We start from the raw sequence: 16,514 nt of genomic DNA, 5'->3' as shown, positions 1-16,514 counted from the left end.
CCACGATCTACACACACTTATGACTTCAAAACCACACTTTAAGTCCTCAACAGAGCTGAGAATACAGAGGAAGTTACCAACTTGCCACCTCCTCTGCTTCAATACAACCTGGGAAAATGCCTTCGTTGCTCCTGATCCTCCACAGTCAAAAGTTATCACCATTCAGACTCATTCAAGGCAAGAAAAAACTGAAGAATAAATTATCATCCCCTAACTTCATGCAGCACCTTTGATGCCTCAGGTTTTAGCTTTTCTATTTTTCAGATTCTGTGCTGCTTTAGTGTGTGGGTCTGGGTTTCATATTAGGGGATGGTGAGCTCTCTTCACAGAGTAGGGAGACAAAACAATTCCTTCTCTAGCTGGGGACCAAGGACAGCCGATCCAGATCTCAGGCCCAAGAGCATAAACAACATGGACTGAAGACAGAAAAACAAGAAGGATGTGACTTCACAAGCTAAAGCTGTAATTGGACTTTTAACTCCGATACGCTAACGGACCAGAATGTATAAAAGTGAGAGACCCCGTGCCCGGTCATCTATTCTTGTGACCATTTTGGGTTCACCTTGGGTGTAGGCCTGGCTGGGCTCTTGTGCTGCCCAAGGTGGATCTACTGAGGCCTCCTAATAAATACCTACTTTATTCTTTAGCTCTGTCTAGTCTCTGCTCTAGGTCAGCCTTCCCAAGGCATCACCTTCTCTTCCTCATCATTACATTTTCACATCTTCTTGGTTCTGTAGCAACGGCTTTTATGCTGATAAAGGCACTGAATAAAAAATGTGGAAGAAGCATTTTGAAAGATTCTGTAACCTTTAAGGCCATAATATTACAGTTCTCAGGTAGTGAATCTCTGAATTTAATACAAACAAATTTAACACATCTATAGATGGATGTAGATCCCATCACATAGTGAAGTGTGTCATTCAGAGCCTTCAGTCTCTCACAGCCCACACAATGTAAACTGATTGGAGCAGGAGCCTCCTTTGCCATTATATTCCATATAAGTATTTTACCCTGAAGTCAGAAAGAGGAAGCTATCACCCAGTGTGTCCAAATGAACTTGCATAAAGCAAGATTAGTCATTAAATAAAGGTAATTAGTCAAATGAAATATTTCATATTACAAATGTGTGACCAAAAAGGAGGAAAGACCCTCAAACCTGAAATAGAAGAATCTAAGCAATGGAATATGATCTGTGGTTTTGGAGAGGTAGGAGGAAACAGGTTTAAAACAGGTTTTAGTTATGTTATGTATGTAATTGTTACATATATACATATGAAGTCATTTAAGGCCCTTTGTGAGCAATGCACTTGCTGTCTAAAATATACTGCATCCAAGTAGGCCTCCGTTAATTTTTCATTTCCTATCTCAAGAAGGTTTCCCTCCAGCCAGCAGATTCTTTGAGGTCAGGTTAGTGGCTTTCCCTGTTTTGTTGGGGCTTCTTTTTAAATGCCTTCTCAGTGTCTTCAAGGTCCATTTATCATCTTAGCACAGCATGCAAGAACATGATGATCTCTGTCATACTCTTGAAAGCTTTCAGGAAGCTACCGTTAAGATTTTTTAAATCATAGAAAATAAACATGGAAGAGGTGCTCTTACATTGCTGCTTATTCAGTATGAGATGAATTAATAAATACACATTCACTACTTCCCAGGCCCATGGGAAAAGAGACCTGATAAACCATAGCTGTTCCCTACCTACTACACACTGGAGATGAAGAGCTCCCACTTCAGCAGCACACTGCTGCTAGGGAACTCATGAGGTTTTGTAGCATTCCTTTGGGGATTTTAAGAATTGCTTTCCTCTGTCCTAAAGCGAGAGACTACCACAACAACTCCTTCTTACTACAAAATCACATGGCAGAGATTAGAGAAAATGGGTTTTATTGAACATCTGTTAGAGAGGTGAAACAATTCAGTCACTCAGCAACGGTAACTCCATTTTCTCATCTGTAAAGCAGGAAATACTCCTATGTTCCTTCCTTGGTAAAAGAATTATGTAAATCATCAGTAAAAAAATTTCCCACGTGGTCTACATCATGAGGAAGTTCTGTCTTTACATTCCTTCTCAAGAGCCCATATCCTAATGGTAACAAACCCTTAGGCACACACCACTATCCTGCCACACAGACTTTATTATGGAATATTATGACTGCTTCTGAGCTCTCACTGCAACAGTATTTACAAATATTATCACCCCATCTTTGTGGTTAAACTTATCCACTTTTATATTTGTATGGAAATCTGGCTAATCAGTAACTAAAAATGCCTAGACACAGGATTATACATTAATAATAACCATAGATCCTATCACAGGATCTGTTGCAATTACAGTAAATTTTTCTAGTTCTGAATTGAATCACCAACTGAGCCCAAATGCTGTTGTTATTAAAACATTTTAAGATCCAAAGACAGCCAATAACAGTTTTAGTTGTTATTACCACACTGGCAGCAACAAAGGCAAATAGGTAGAATGCCCACTGAGTAAAATTGGAAAAAACCTACCAAAAAAGCAAGAAAATGTACAAGTCTTCATATCCAGAGAGCCATACAAGCAAAACAGAGGCACAAAACTATACTTGAAAACTTAGAAGGGGAAAAATACAATATAATTCTTTTAACCACTAAGGACACATATGATAAAAAAATAATTCGGTAACTGATACTGAAACATAGTGCTGTCACTATCATAACAGAGAGCACATTAAAAAAATAAATAAAAATCAAGAGGTAGATGGAGACAGCATTAAAAGGAAATCCTAACCATAATAACCACATCCTAATAATAATCCTAACCATAATAAGAAAGCAGCAAGTTACTAAATAAAAACCCCAAAACAGCACTACACCATGACAGTTTCACTGATATAATTAACAGAAATATTAGAAAGCAATATTTTTTTGTTAAACAGCTGCAAATTTTTTGTTCTAATAAAAATAAAATTCCTTTTTCTCCCTTAACTCTGTTATTTGCCCGAAGTGTTGCTTAAATAAATCTAAATCTTCACATAAAGAATTAATATGGACATCAGCAGTTTCCAAATTACATAAAAACATTTCTCCCTTTAGAATATACATGTGAGATGCCAGGGGTAATCAGCAAAAAATACAAAGCAAATGTTAACACACTGACTACTCATTTTTGGCATTGCTCATTTGAGTAACAAGGAACTGCAAGGTAAGAACTACCAAAGACTGAAGTTCAAAATGTAGATCAGAATACATGAAAGGCATACACCAAATCTCTTCAGGTGTAAGTTTGTGATCCATGCAAACTTCTGGAATGTTTGTATTGTACAGCAAGCTTAAAGTACAGTATCACAGAATAAGCTGAATTGGAAGGGACCCCCAAGGATCATCAAGTCCAAATCATACGCAACTTGCATTTAATTTCCCTGCTTAAAAAAATCCCTCACGGTAAGAGCACAAGGGTCTAACAGTTATAGGGGTAGCTGTTATTTGCGTATGGGATTCCATACTAGTTTTCAGTTTGGAATCAAGCATATCCACTTAGCTAGACAGACACCTGAATATGCAGCAAGAGTGAGTGGCCTTTGTGGCTACACTCAGTTCACTCCAGGACCTTCAAATGAAACCAGCTGAAGACAACAAACTGGCTGCCATGGAAAGATCAAGTCCAGAAGACTGGCCTTTACCAAAAACCAACCCAGCTACCAATGGAACCTTGAAGTTTACCAGGAACTTCCAACACAGCAACATTTTTTCCCGGCTGTTTATTTTCATTACACTCCTTGGATGTACTGGTAAAAAAATGAGGGAAGAAAATAAAGTAATTGGTGTTTAATATAGCCAAGCTGATGTAACTAGAGGCTCAGAGTGTCATTAATCACTTAGAATTATTTGCAACATTATCTCCTCTCCTGTCCCTATATCTCTAAGTAATTTCCAATGGAAGCATGTACCTTTGTAGAGTGAACAAAAGCCCACTGACAGCAGGGCTTGTTTTCATTAATTTTTCATGAAGGATCCCTTTTAGGTTGTCTAAGATTAAAAAATTTTGCTTTAAAGCAATCTTAGTCTTCCCTGCACATCTTTTCTTATCATCTCATGACACCAGACTATCAGCTGCTTCTGAATTCACATTGGTCACATCAACTTTTCAAAGTCGTGTTCACAACTGTGACTATTCAACTCAAGGAATCTGCTAAACTGCTGACACAACCAGAGAAATTTTTCCAATATAGTTACTACTCAAGGGCTGACAAAGAATTTAGAGGTCAATGAGGAACAAAATGTCAAGACTTACACTAAAAATTCAATGTATAAAGAAATCCAGAAGAAAATACAAATTATCTGAATTAATTTAAGTAGGAAAAAATCTAGTCTAGTTCATGATGAAAGTTAAGAATAGAGCTGACTAAATGAAACATTTGTCTCAAGACTGCCAGGAGCACTCACATGCTTGTTCCATACCACCACTCCACTATTTGTGCATGATGTCAGCAAATTCAGAATAGCTCTTTCCCCAGCAAAATAATAGTAAGAGGAAGCATTCATGCCTGATACCAGAACTATTACTTCCTTATAATAACCTGTTTCCACTAACCTGTGTACTCTTTACTTTAGTTGATTATAGATTGCAAAATTACTACTTCCTTCCGAATAAAATATTTTCTCTGGAAGGTAAACATCAATGTCTTTGACCAACTAGATAAGCCCAGCATTATTTATTTTCATTCACACAAAAATATTTTTAAAAGGTCTTTACCCAACTTTTCATATTCCTGAAAGTTTTTGCCCACAGGCTTCTCTAGACAGTGCCACTTAACAATGGAAAAAACATTAAACACCAAGAGCACTAAAGCAAGGATACATATGAGGCAGAAACATATTAAACTTCATGCACAGTGTTAATAAGCAATATCAGAACAGCAGGTGTCTTTATCCAGGTGTCTGGAGCTACACTCCCAAATCTTCAACTGACATCTGTAGCTCCAAGTGATTCAAGCTAATTGGATAGATTTATGAGATGACATTTTCAAACTTTAAAATGAAAATTACTCCTTTGAATTTTAAGGTAACTAAAAACCTAGCTATTCTGCCCATGAAAGCCAACATTAGGATTCATTGTCACAGGGCCCACTTATCTGATGGATACATCTGACAGGAGAAAAGACATAAACATAATTAGATAATCTCCCTGTTCACCGCAATCTGTTAGCTATGAGTGTAATTATGATACTAAACAAAGTGAAACACACAAAGGTTTTATAAAAATCAGCATATATGGCACAAACTAGGGAAGTGCTCAAGAATTAGCATTTTAAAACAAAAGGTGCTCAACAGCTGAAATTACATGTGCCTTTTCTATCCATCTGTCAGCGACAGAGGTCTCTGAATCTGGAAGTTCTTTAGTTAACTCTCACAGTCAATACCCCAGCCCAAAAGAATATCATTGCTCTTTAGACATTGACTCCAGAAGCGTCACTGGTCTGATAAGTCATATCTTCTGCACAGTGCCAGCATTTTTAGAGCTTCTGTCGAGTCAGAACAACATTTCCCAGTACTTTCATTAATAAGCATCAATGAAACAACCGAGGCACAGAAATTTATTTTGCATTGAAACACAAGTGTGGTCTAAAGTAATTCACTGACTCATGATGAACTTTGGTAAAATTTATTTTGTATGGAAAATTAAACACAGTAAAGAAATCTTACCATCATGAATCTCAAATGCCAAACTAGTGATCTTCTGTGTAATTATCATCATTGGACTGTCACAAAAAAAGGGAAGAAAGAACAATTTAGATACAAATTCAGGATTTTCTTTCACTTATAAATACCAGGGAAATTTTATATTAGGACTCCAGGTTAACTACTCTAAGCTGGAACATCTTCAATGCAAGAACAAAGTGTTTCATTTTTTCAAGCCATTGCAGAGTTTTCAATGCAATGAGAAGAATTTAAGCCTTAAATGCAGTATTTGATAACACCGGTCTTTTATTGCTGCATTAGGTTCTACAAATACAGCTGAAGTGTTTCACATTTATTTTTACTAACATAGTTTATTTTCTTTTTACAGGGAGAAGAGTAAAGAAGAAAGGACAGAGCAATTATATTCATTGCAAGATACAGCAGCAGTAAGCAAAAGACAAGAAAATTATAACGAAGTTGAATATTAAAATAAGTTATTTAGCTATGCAGACCACTTCCATGGTTTCTACTAACACCTGATCCTATCTTTGATTTTTCCATCAAGAATTATTATTTGCTCCAAGTAAACATGGCAAAATACCTGGCAAAACAAAAACCCAGCATAATTATGATGACTCAAACAGAGTTCACTTTGTTCTGAATTTGGTACACTTGAGTGAATCTTAAACTGTCCAAGAAATATTCTGCCATGGCTATCCAAGTCAGTTTTGTACTGAGAAATTATACCATTTTCATAGTATCTAAGAGTTTTTGCCTGATGTGACTCTCAAAATTATGAACCCCCTCCCTGGGGTAGGGAAGCAATGGGGAATGCATAAAGTGAACTACTACAATTTAGAAATTTAATTTTTAAATCAGATCTCAAAAAACACATCAGGGGCTGAATTTACCTAGAAGTATCTGAGCTGGAGAAAAAAAAAAAAACCCAAACAACAACCACCAAACAAAAAAAAAAAAAAAAAAACCACAGCAAGCAAAAAAACCCTCACAATAAAAAATAATGTTGTACAATGGGCACTTAGTTTTGTTCATGTCTTGAGTGTACTTGGCATCTTTGTAACATGTTATGTTGGCACGGAAACACAAATCCAAAAGCCATCAAGTCCACCTTCATCAACAAGGCAGTATTTTGCCATATGGTTCAGTCCATAAAATTGATTTTCTTTTTAGGTAATGGTTAAAATGGTTTTAAAACACACAACTATTTCCAGTCCTCAACATACACTCAGGGGAAAAAAAATTCTACAGTACTACCAGTACCCCAAAATCCTGATACCAAGACTAAAGTGACACACAAGGGTCATAAAGGAAGAAGACTAAACAGGAACAAATAGTCTGATAAATCCCTCATACCTTTTTCTAGCATTTAATCTGTAGGCCTGCCTGGTGCTGGCAGAAATCCCCAACTGACTCTAAACATAATGGGTTTTCCTTCTGTAAGCAGACATGTGACAGCATGGGTCCTGCCTGGTGGAAGGATGGAGTCCAGGAGGAGCTCAGTCGGCCCTTACATTAATTCCAGCTGATAAATCTGTCATTGTTATCATAGCAGACCCTGGTATTCTATTTTTTTTTCTCCTGAAGTGGCTATTCCAGTACCATCAAATATTTGGCTGAGGAGCAAAAATCTGGAGACTAAAAGAGGAAGAGTCCTTCCTGGCACAGTGAGGCTGTGAAGCAGGATTTTAACAATCCCTTTTAGGTGCTGGCAGAAAGGCAAAGGAGGCAGCTGGGATCTGTTAGTACTGCAGCCAGGACCACACAGCTCTGCACAAGCAATTGCATCTCCAGCATGAGGTGTCCCCAGCTTTCTCCTCTGCCAGTGCACTGAGAGCTTCCTTCAAATTTTGAGCAGATTTTCTCAGCTTGGGCACCTCAGACAAGCACTGCATGCTAGGAGAAATATCTACGTAAACACACATTAAAGCTCTTTTGGGTCTAACCACTGTACAAATCCATGCCAACATCTTTAGAAAGAAGAACTTGCTCATACTGGAGCTCAGCAGTAGTTAGGCAACTTTAGGGGTTTTTTTGAGCTTACTGTCTTCTCCTAGAACCAGAGAAAGTTTTCTTTCTCTGCCTGTTTTGGAAGTAATCTCTGTCTTGTGTCAAGGGAGCACATGCAGTGTATGCCAGAGATTTAATGTGATGTGCATACATCAAGCTCCCAAACTGGTGCATGAAAGGGTGGTTGAAATCTGCCATCTCAAACACACAATCAGAGAGTTGGATCCAGGCTTCAGAACAGTTCTGTCCAGAGCACAGAGCTCATAAATCATGAAATGCTTTGGGTTGGAAGGGACCTTGAAAATCACCTACCTCCATCATCCCTGCCCTGAGCAGACACCTTCAATTAGATCAGGTTGCTCCACCCAACCTGGCCTTGAACTTCCCTGGGGATAGGATGTGGGTATCTTTGGATGTGTTTAGACCTAACAGAAATCTCTGAGCTACCACCAAACCATCAGAGCCACAACTGAAAGCAGTACAGTCCCATGTGAGCAATGGTGTGCTCAAGCTCTACTAATTGTTTTGAGAATGAGAACAACAAAGTGTAAGTACACTGTTTCCACAGTCAGCTCAGAACTTTGATCACTGCCAGGGTTGTACACTTTGACCCTACAGTGAACTGGAAGGGACAGCATCTGGATTACAGTTTCACTAGAAATGGTGAAATTATGTCCAACATCAGTAAATCTAGTGTCTTTATGCATATGACTGTGCTGCAAGCTCTCATTACAGCCAGTGGAGATGTGGTCCAGAGTCAGGGACATCTGGCAAGTGACCCAGTTCACACTCAGGTAGACACTTAGTGCTGGGTCAGCTGCAATGCCCTCCAGCCTCTACTGTCCACATCAATCACATCTCTGCTGACTACAACTGGAACTTGGGTATCTGGCTTGAAGGCAGACACTTGGATGTAAGACAAATGTAGGAAGATGTTGTAGAAGGTAAGAAGATAAAGATGACAGAAAAGATGAACTCAACCATAAGAGCTTTTGGCTTCAGCCTACAAGTTAATTTTCTGGACTACATGCCTGTTACCAATAAAGACTGAGAAGTAACAAGGCTAACAAGTACAATTCTATCACAGGTTATGCTAAACTACAAAGACCACAGCCATTCACAGTATCCCTGGAAAGTACTTAATGCATTATTTTAAGCAGACTAGCAAGTACTCCTCATCTCTTTTTTTTTCCCCCCCCTTTTTTTTTTAAAGGAGAGAATATACACTCTCCTTTAAACCAACAAAAGCACTATCACAGCAGCAAACTTATTTGTAAGAAATGTTGCACTTCACTTCTTTGTGTCTGCATCAGAAAGAAGAATTACCAATACGGTTTATTTTTATTTTGCCCATTTAATTCTGTTTTGCTCCTATACAGTTCAAGTCAAATATAGGTATAAGTTCACGATATAATATGAGGGCAAACAGACAAAACTTTCTGTTTCTCTGTGACTACCTCAACATCCAGGTGCCTGTCTCCTTAGCTTTCTCCTTCTGGAACATCTAACATAAAATGAAAAAAAAGAAAGAAGCTAAAAGCTAAATTCCATAAAATGTTCTGATTTTCCTCAAAAAGTGGTATCAGACTGCGCCAGGCAAGTAAGTACACCAGACACAATTCAAGGTTCATCATGCTGTCAAGGATGGTAGCAGACACTTTAATGGAAAAATCAAAGAGAAAAAATTCCCATAGCCACCAAATCCTTTATGCCATTCAGCCAGGAACAAGAGGCAATAAATAACACACTGGTGGTTCTAAGAAGAACAATTGTTCATAAGAATTCTCAATTTGTATGATTAAAGCATAGTTACTTATATATTTGCACGTGTGCCAATATGCACATACATGCTCAGCTTTCTCCCAAAGTTTTAAAGGTTGACACAATTAATTGGGGGGGGGGGCAGGGAAGAGGGGAGAGCAACAAGTAAAAAATCCCCAACAACAACAGATACAGTATCACTTAGGAGGAAAAGATAGGAAGATTATTTTTGTCCTTACCCAGAAAAATCAGCAGAATACTGTCCATAATCAAAGATATAGACCCTAGTAATTTGGCACACAGTGAGGTATCCTAAAGCAAAAACAAAGCAATACCTGGAAAGAAAATGGGGAAAGAAATTCAATTAAAAATCATAAACATTTCTCCACTGAATAAAGTATCATTTCAATAGAATTTAATCTCCAATTATTTCTACAAAATATTACATAATAGGAATCTGTAATTATACTTTATTCTGCCTGAGGTTTTTTTGCAATGTTTATTCTATGCAAGCCCATACTTTTTTATTTGAAAGTGTGCAGTTCAACCATAGAAATTCTATTGTCAGTAGCCAAAATACTTAATCACACCAATGAAGCCTAGAATTTACAATTGTAAGCACCACTGTAAAAACTGCAAGTCCTATAAAGAGAAAATTAATCTGTTAAGGTTGGTTTTTTTTGTTTTTTGTTTTGTACTTCGGGGCTAATTTTTGTCTCTATGAGCATAGAAGTTTGGAAAATGATACATCAAATAATTCCCATTGCATGTATACTGCTATGCATTCAAAATTCAGTACCACAAATCGTATTGCTGCTGTTTTCAAAGGAACTGGAAAAGTCAAGTAATTTTCAAATACACATATTAAAATACAGCTGAGTGAAAAAGGAACAGGACACCTTTTGTCTTCTGTTAAGCTGATCCTGAGCAAAGGTAAGAAAAAACACATATAGGAACTGTAAAACTGTTACAATGTTATAACTAGATGAACTGTGAAAGTGTTCTATGTATGACTAAATTAGTTTTACACACCATTTTCTCAACAACACACTAGAGAGAACTGATCTGCCAGTACACCTCACAAAATCTGCCAGATGTTCTTTGAAGTGCAAAAGGACAGTGAATGCCAGCAGGAACTTAACTAATCCTTTAGGACTTTAATGTATGAACTCCACAGTCTTTACTTCATGCACAAGACTGATGTGCAATCCCTGCAGCAGACTGCATAACGCATCTAAAATCCAGTTAGAATGAAAATATTCATTCAACAAACTGAAAATCACAGCCAGGACTGGATTTAGGTGAACTAGTGAGGGACACTGCAAGACTGCTTTGGAACATGACTTTCTTTTCCAAATAAATATTTTGCAAGAATTCATTAAGAAAAATCTAAGGTCTTAGAAACTACTCTTCAATCTGACACTTGCAGTTTAACTGGAAAACACGCTATATATAAACCATTGAATATTTTAAAGCATCCAACTTTGAAATCACAGATTACCTTATATACCATTAAATTACATGTATTTTGGTGAAAAAAAAATTAGAGGGTCTGTTTTAGCAATAGTTTATTTTATGTTTTCATTAGCATTCACAATCCAAAAACAGTATTATACTGGGAGACTAACTAGTACAAAACTGCTTATAGTAAGAATACACTGGCACAGGTTGCCCAGAGAGGTGACAGATGCCCCATCCCTGGGAACATTCAAGGTCAGGTTGAATAGGGCTCTGAAGAACCTGTTCTAGTTGAAGATGTTCCTTGCAGGGTGGACTAGATGTCCTTTAAAATTAAATTCAAAGTAACCCACAATTATATGAAATAAACAATAGTCATCATGACCAACATGGTAGGCGTTTCTCACAACATTCAGTTAATACCCACACTGAAGTTAAAGTACAGAAATGGAAGAAAGAAAAACAAAACACCTTAAACTTCTTGATTTGATTCGAAATTCCAGTCTAAAACAAAAGCTGTCTTCTGACAGAGCAGTGAAATTTGCTGCTGTTGCACTCACCAAATACAACTATGAAACTTAACTATCTTCCAATTATTTCAGCCACAGTTCCAAGTTACACACAGACTGGAAGACTGAAAATTTTTAATTGATGAGTAAAACACAGGAACTTGCAACCCATACAATGCTTTTCAACTTCCACCTGCATCTCTGCACATTAGTCATGCCACACCACATCCCTTGTTCATGAGAAAGGTCATTTCACCAGGCAAAGTGCAGCAATACATTCTCCCCTAAGGAACTTAAATGATTTATGACAGCTTGCATCATTCCTGTTATTTCTTCTGCAGGTTTGTAGTGCAACTTGCTGATCATCCTAACTCTCATGTAAATCCATCTTTAGTTTAAAAAAATCAGATAAGATCTGAAAATGTTTTGAGAACTTTCTAGAATCCTCTTACTACAATGTTTCTTACTCTCTTCAATAATTCATTCAACAACCCTTAGATCAGAAAATTGAGTGAAGTTTTGCAGAGCTCAACCACATCAAGCTTTACCCAACTATACAGCTAATTACAAGCTTCACACAAATGCAATTTACCCAACTTTCTCCACCAGCAGAAATGCAATTGGTCTTAAAAGTCAATGTTACTCTATACTTGCTTCTCACTGTATAATGTTCTTGTGAGCAGAAAGATGAAAATATTTCACACTGAAGATGAACAGCTACAAGCAAGTCACAACACAGTTATTATTACAAGTAACTTTTAGACAAACTGACCTGCAATGAACATAATACCTGTGTTATGTAACAGAAAGACCCAAAAACATTCATTTAAAATATGTCTAATTCCCAGGATCTTTGTCAATACAACCTTACTTTATCTATCAACAGATGCACCAAATTCAGACACATCTGGGAGACACTGTAGCATGTACCAGAAACCAGATATGTTTAACTCCTAATTAAAAGTTTAAAAAAAAAAGAAAGAAATTAAGCCAACAATACTGGATAGCCTATTATATAGAGGGGCTTTTCTTGTACAGGTATTTAATATAATATTTCAATTCCTTACAATTTTTAACATCTCAGAACACTAAAAACAGTATGCAATATGTTTTACTCATAAAATTTTATCTTTCCTTTAAAAAGAAATGTATCAAGTAAACTACTCAATGTTTTTTAGAAGTATATTCTAGCATATTATAAATGAAGTACCTTAACTATGCACATAAATACTACAATATATAGAAAATTCTAAGTAAGCAGCCTCTCCATGAACTTCTTTACAGAAGGTGTTCATAAAGAGAACATCCACTTATTTCTATTTTTTTAACAAAGGCAAATTAATATCTTATTAGCAAATAAAATACGTTGTCCTATTCACTATTTTTTGTCTAGTCCTGTTTTGACAACTAATATTTAGCAATATACATATCAGGAATTTTTACCTGCATGAATACATATAAAACCAAAATACATCATTCTATCTATATGTATGTATCTATCTATCTATATATATATCTGTACACACACACGGATATACAGATATACAGGGGTTGGCTTCTTCCCATTACATGAACTTTCTTCTAGTCTCCAAACATCCTGATGGAATTTGATACGCATTTTCTATTACACTTTCTACTGCTAACATTACATAGAATGACTCCTGAAACACCATTTCTGTTAATGAAGAAAACTTCAATCTCTTCCCTGTACTCCTCTTTTTTACTGTCCTCGTAAGTTTAGCACAGCCAACACAGTAATAGCATTGCTCAGTTCAGTGTAAAGTGGTTGGATTTTGTTTGCACAGTTGATTTTTTTTTTCCTACAGGCAAAGCATTTTTATCCAGTGTCACCTTAGAATTCACTCCACATGACACAGCGTCACAGTAACTCCAGCTGGCAGCCACTCCCTCACTGCTTCCACCATACACCCACCACCCACGGGGAAAAGGAGGAGTAGAAAGAAAAGGTGAACCTCACAGGTTGAGATAAGACAATTTATTAAGTGCAACTAGATATCATAATAATAAATATACTAATACTGATAATAATTGAAATTAAAAGGAAAGGAAGAACATGTAATAGTACCCAAGAGAAAAGAGATGCACAGTACAATTGCTCATCACCTTACTGCTTACTGAGGAGCAGATCACTCCCCTTCCAGGTAACTCCCCCCAGTTTATCCAGTGACCATGTCACTCTATGGTATGGAATATCCCTTTGGCCAGCTCAGGTCAGCTGTCATGGCCATGCTTCCTCACAGCTTCTTGTGCACTTCCTCACTGGCAGAGCATGGGAATCTGACATGCATCTGCCTTATAGCAAGCATTACCTAGCCACAACCAAAATGTCAGTGTGTTATCAACACTATTCTCATACCAAATCCCAAGCACAGCGATGCACCAGCTACTAGGAAGAAAATAACATTGTCCCAGTCAAAAGCAGGGCATACAGCAGCCATCCTGCCCAGCATATCCTGTGTAACAGGAGGACATAAAGGCTCAGACACAGTCTCCATCTAGCCCAGGTTCCAGAACTGTCCACAGCAGGAGCTCAAACACCAATGCCCAGGAATGCAGATGAGCAGAACAAGCACTGAAGTTGCTTCCCAGTGCTCTCCCACACTAAAACCATCAGCATAGTCCCAGATTCAAACCCATTATCCACGTGTTTACAGCATACTACACCTCTATCAACTTCTGGCTCCATAGCACACTCTCATCTTTGCCACACTCTGTTGCTCCAAATACACTTGAGAAAGAGCTGTTCATCTCAGTATCTTCAGCATAACCATAGACAAATTCGGTAGAACTGAATGAGCCAGCAGAGCCCACTTATATAAAGCTTCCACATATTTAAGAATGTGAAGATTACATATGTGGTTTAAAGGCAGAATCCCCATCTTTTACCTGTGTTCCTCAGAAATTTTGGGTTGCTAGTCAAGAAAGAACATCCACACATTAATTCTAGAGCTTTGCCTCTGTGATGAGCAAGCTGAGCAGCACAGAGATCCAGGCTAACAATCAGCCAATATATGTTATGTTTTTGTATAACAAAGCGTGGGAGTTGCTTTTGCATTTTACTCTTTTGGGGGACTCAGCATCTTAGTTATAAAATGTACATTCCTACTGTACCTATCTCTGATTGCACAAAATGCAGCAAAAATAGAACAGTGACCTTGACAAAGGCAGGCTTTGAGAGATGTCATAACAGCTTCTGTTATTTTAGGCTCTTCTCATGCAGTAGAAGGACAACAGCACAATATGCTATTTTGCTGGAAGAAAGTTAAATAAACCAACCAACACAGGGTGCTTTTTTACCACCTAGTTGGCAAATACTACAGATTTAGCCTTGAAATAAAGGCTTCATGTCCAGTCAAGATCTACTTATTGCACTATGTTAGGAAAAAGTACTTTTTTTTTCTTTAAATGTGTAATTATTCCATTTCAAAAGGCAGACCTAGACACCACATAACATTATACTGCATTGATTTTTAGAAAAGGTAACAGAATAGCCTCTGAGTTTTCCCAAGCCCTGTGCTGAAAGCTGCTGCATGGGTTTGCTTGTTTGTTTTTCTACAGATTATGCTGAATATAGAAAAAGAAACCCTAAAAAAATTAAGTTCTTGCCTCTAGGGTCAGAACTAAATTCTTATTAAAATCCAGCTATATTATTTTTTAATTCTAATGATCATAATCAGTTTGCATTGTTCACACAGAGAAATTCAACTCTGTGCAGTTAGAACATACAATATTTGCTTATAAAACTTTAAAGGGAAAAATGTACATCAAAAAAAATCCAAAGTGTCAAAGCTAAACATCTAATTCTGCAATCATCCAGCACAAGCCAAGAGAAATACTGATTAGAATTAGCTTAGTTTTGACTCTCTGAGAGCCTCAAGGTAAACTACTCTGCTTAATCTGCTTTTTTTATGCCAAAAAAAGTTGTCTATTTATAATTTTTTTTATGTATGTGTTATTGACATACATAATTGCTACTTCTTAGGAAACAGAGCAGGTTTATGATGTAAACAATAACAGCCTCAGAGTGTGTGTGCCTCTAAAATACAAGCAATAATAATAATCCTCCTGCCCACTCAGAAGCTTCTGATTCACACACTAATCCTTCCCTCCTGATTACTTCAAGTAGAGATCCAAAATGCACTGAAATAAACAGCAAACAAAAAGACAAAACCAGGCTGTCTCTGAGCCGATTTCCAGAGAAGGAAGCATTCATACCATCATACTTTGGTAATAAGCAATTTGACTATTACATTCCACCAATTTCCAGCCCTCAGATGAAGATTTTTGGGTCTGACAGGCATTTTAAAGCAAATTTAACAAGTGGACAGAGTTCTCCAACCCTCAGATCCAACAGCAGCCTGACCCAACCCATGGCAGGAAGGCTGCACTGGTCCCCAGCAGCCCGGCCTGGCCTGGCCTGCCTGTCCCAGCAGCGCCCAGCCTGCAGCCCCAGGGCCCACGGCAGGTTTTGCTCAGTGTCCTAGGGTGGTGTTATGATGTTTGTATTCCCATTCACGTGTTCTGTTTATGCTGGATGTTATGTTCTGCGCCTTCAAGACTGGCTGTGAAGAGCGAAGTTTTGTTTTGGTTTTGTTATCAGCTGCTCCCCCACGGCTGGCACAACACGCAGACAGGGCAATACATGGTGCTACTTTTGCTTTGTGCTTGGCTTTCTGCTTTGCTCTTGCTTTCTGCTTCTGCTCATTAGTTTAGCTAAGCAGTCCGATTTTTTTCCTGGACTGTTTTTCCTTTCCCTTTCTTGGAACCACTCGAACCTGCTCTGGACTAGGACCTGGGAACGACAAGAGTTTGCACCTTGTGGCCTGCAGCAGCTGCCCCAGTGCCAGAGGGAATGATAACAGAGCGACCACCCCCAAGAGAGACTTTCTGTATTTATCATCTTTTTCAGAGCAGTGAAAGAGCGGTGTCATCCTGTATTGTTCATTTTGTGTGCTGGGGGTGCTGTGCCTGGTAAATAAACAGGTTCCTTCCACTTCTCTCCAAGAAATCCTACCCGAACCAGTTGGGGGTAGGGGCCATGTGGGTTTGCTTTCTAGAGGGGCCCCCTTTGGAGGTTTTCTCCCA

General features: G+C 37.9%; 1 protein-coding gene across 3 annotated transcripts in view; it reads right to left on the bottom strand.

Moving 5' to 3' along the window:
* The window catches only part of MBOAT2 (membrane bound glycerophospholipid O-acyltransferase 2), a 93,279-nt gene that overhangs the window by 25,531 nt on the left and 51,234 nt on the right, over positions 1-16,514 (bottom strand). For all 3 annotated transcript variants that reach the window (XM_071441100.1, XM_071441118.1, XM_071441110.1), the window contains 2 exons: positions 9,681-9,776; positions 5,677-5,732 (listed from right to left, as the gene is read on the bottom strand). In XM_071441100.1, the coding sequence (XP_071297201.1) occupies positions 5,677-5,732; positions 9,681-9,776 (152 nt within the window). The remainder of the gene's footprint in view (positions 1-5,676; positions 5,733-9,680; positions 9,777-16,514) is intronic.

The sequence above is a fragment of the Agelaius tricolor genome, unplaced genomic scaffold (genome assembly GCF_023055355.1).
Source record: "Agelaius tricolor isolate 1412-34295 unplaced genomic scaffold, bAgeTri1.0.p SCAF_1, whole genome shotgun sequence".
Lineage (NCBI taxonomy): Eukaryota > Metazoa > Chordata > Aves > Passeriformes > Icteridae > Agelaius > Agelaius tricolor.
Note: the sequence above shows the minus strand (reverse complement) of the source record. Positions and strands in the feature narration are given on the sequence as shown.